A 2,573-nucleotide genomic window follows, 5' to 3' on the forward strand; every position below is an offset into this window, starting at 1 on the left:
ATAGTGCTATAAACAAGCACAACTTGACACTGTGCCACATGAGGATCATCACAGATTTAAAGAAATACAACAGCATTCAAAACACAGATAAGAGCCACAGCAGGAAGTACAGTCTGAAAGTGCCATGGGAGAGTCAGATAGGTAGAGATAGAAAAGAAAGGAGGGAAAGAGAGAGAGAAAAAAAAAAAAAAAAAAAAGCCCAGCAAATAGAATTCAAGAACATCTTCATGACAGACTATACATAAATAGAGGAAATTCCCCAAGGCACTGCAGAGAAGTAGTGCAGAGTTAAAACAGGCAGAAGATATCTGAAAAAGGGAGTGAGGTGAGGTAAGAAAATGGGGGCTTCCAAAGCTTCACTGAGTGTGAAAATAGATAGGCTTGACTTTCCCGGAAAGGATCTTGGGCACTTGCACAGAGATGATCTCTGCCATCATTTCTGGAAAGTCCACGCTCACCATGTGAGACTTGATTAGCAGGTCAAAAGTGAACTGATGCAGCTCTCGTGCAATCTGCAGGGAGACAACAAGAGAGGGAAAAAACAGGGTTGACAAGGAGTTGGCTTCTTGTCAGGGTCTCCCCCACAGCCTTTGATTTCCTCCTCCTTCCTTTCATGTCCTTGGGCCTCTGTGAGTGTGTGTGTGTTTGTGTGTGTGAGTGCATACACACACACATGCACTAAATTGTCTCCAGGGAGTCACTGAGAGGTCCCAAGAGATCTCTTAAACCACTGCAGGCTCTCTGACTCAGGACTGAGTGTTCCTTTTCCCCAGCACACACACACACACACACATACACACACACACATGCACACACACACTCTCTCTCTCTCACACACACACACTCTCTCTCTCTCTCTCTCTCTCTCTCACACACACACACACACACAAACGTACATGCACATGACTCAAGGAAGAGGGGAAAAACATCCAGGTCTGTTTTGTCTGCCTAAAGAACTTATCTACTCTAAGCCCCTTCTCTGAGTCCCAGTTGCTCTGTTCTCAACTCCTCCACCTCTTTCACAACATCCAGCTGGGACACTGTGACCTGTGTTCCTTTCTTCTTCATTGGATTTTCTTCCTGGACCACACTCAAAGCCAGAGGGGAATGGAAGCACCTCCCAACAGGTGGTGCCAGACCCTAGAAGAGCATATTATCACTTGGCCCTATCAGGCTACTCTCCCTGACAAAGCACCCTCCATTGTTTGCTTACAGGCTGCACAGAGTCCAGGAGCTTGGTGAGCTGGTAGAAGCGCCTTGAGCAGGATGTGGGATTTTTTCTCTTGCATGCAATGATACGATCAAGTTCCTTGATGTAGTTCATTCGAAGTTCATCAAAGAATTTTTGATTTTTCAGCCCATCCACTGGAACTGATGTGGGATGAAGACAGAATGGGGAGGGGAAGCATGCCCACAAAGGAGCATTAGACAAAGCACCAAGTTTTCTGACCACAAACTTGACCCCCACCCCCACAAGGAAGGAGCCATCGACTTGGCTTCCTGTCACTTGAGGTCTATATGCCTGGGGCCTTCAGGAAGTCTGCCAGGAAGGTCTTAGGGAGAAGGCTAGCTGGACCCAGTCTGTAGGGCATCAAGTAAATAAAATTTACTGAGCCTTTCCTTTCTCTAGTCTTCACATCTATACATTTCTTGGTTTTACATCATCCACAGTCCAGCTCTGAATTAGACAATTAAAATATGTGGCCTTGAATATCAAATTTTATCTCCTTTCTCCCCCATAGGGGCTAAGACAGCACTCTGCTTAGAAAAGATATTAAAGAAATATTCCTTGGCTGCCAAATAAGCCTTTTCTGAGTTGCTTACATAGACCTTGTCTTTTTGGCAGAAGAAGAAATTCTTTCTACCCTACAAGAAATATAAGGTAGTCCTTGCCTGTTTCTATGGTAGAAGCTATGGAAAAATTCAGAGACCTGATAAAACTAGCCAAAAAGGCCTTGTCCCAAAGAAAGATTGGGGATAAGTGGGGATCTAATGGAGGTTGAATTGAAGCAAAGAAATTGGTCTCTAGCCATGAAATTCATCCTTGTTAGGGAAAAAAGATGCTAAGGGAGAGTGGAGGAGGGAGGGTGAAAGAAGAAGGGAAATATTCAGGAGCTGGCTTCTTCCTGATAATCCTTTAATGAAAAAGCACCTCTCCTCTGATGCCCAATGCCCCTTAGGGGCACTCTCTACCCTTCCAGGCACTTACTAATGCTAAAGAGCAGCAGTGCCTTCATGCACAGGAATTCCTGGGGGGTGATTTGGAGCCATCCAAATTCTTGGGAGAGGTGCCTCATTCGGACACACTGGCTGTACATCCGGGACTTGTGCATGCGGTACCTAGGAAGGAAACACACAGAGAAAAGAGAGGGGTAAGAGAAGGCTTAGAATAAACCCAGAGAGACTGTCTGTGGGTGCCCTCCCCTTTCCAGTTTCTCCAAGAAGAGCTTGATGTTTCTCTTGCTAGTGCTTCAATGACAAGGAACAGGTTGTTCTTTTTTTCCCCAAAATCATGATATCTTTATAACTACTCATCTTCCCTGGCCGGAGTTTTCAGGTCCCCATACACCTCC

At 45.4% G+C, this 2,573-nt stretch overlaps 1 protein-coding gene across 1 annotated transcript in view; it reads right to left on the reverse strand.

Moving 5' to 3' along the window:
• Positions 1-356: 356 nt before the first annotated feature.
• Positions 357-2,573, reverse strand: part of AR (androgen receptor) — a 210,459-nt gene continuing 208,242 nt past the window's right edge. Inside the window, exons 6-8 of the mRNA NM_001244127.1 lie at positions 2,210-2,340; positions 1,214-1,371; positions 357-512 (exon numbers count right to left, since the gene is read on the reverse strand). Of these exons, the coding sequence (NP_001231056.1) occupies positions 357-512; positions 1,214-1,371; positions 2,210-2,340 (445 nt within the window). The remainder of the gene's footprint in view (positions 513-1,213; positions 1,372-2,209; positions 2,341-2,573) is intronic.

This window comes from Bos taurus, chromosome X, assembly GCF_002263795.3.
Source record: "Bos taurus isolate L1 Dominette 01449 registration number 42190680 breed Hereford chromosome X, ARS-UCD2.0, whole genome shotgun sequence".
Taxonomy (NCBI): domain Eukaryota; kingdom Metazoa; phylum Chordata; class Mammalia; order Artiodactyla; family Bovidae; genus Bos; species Bos taurus.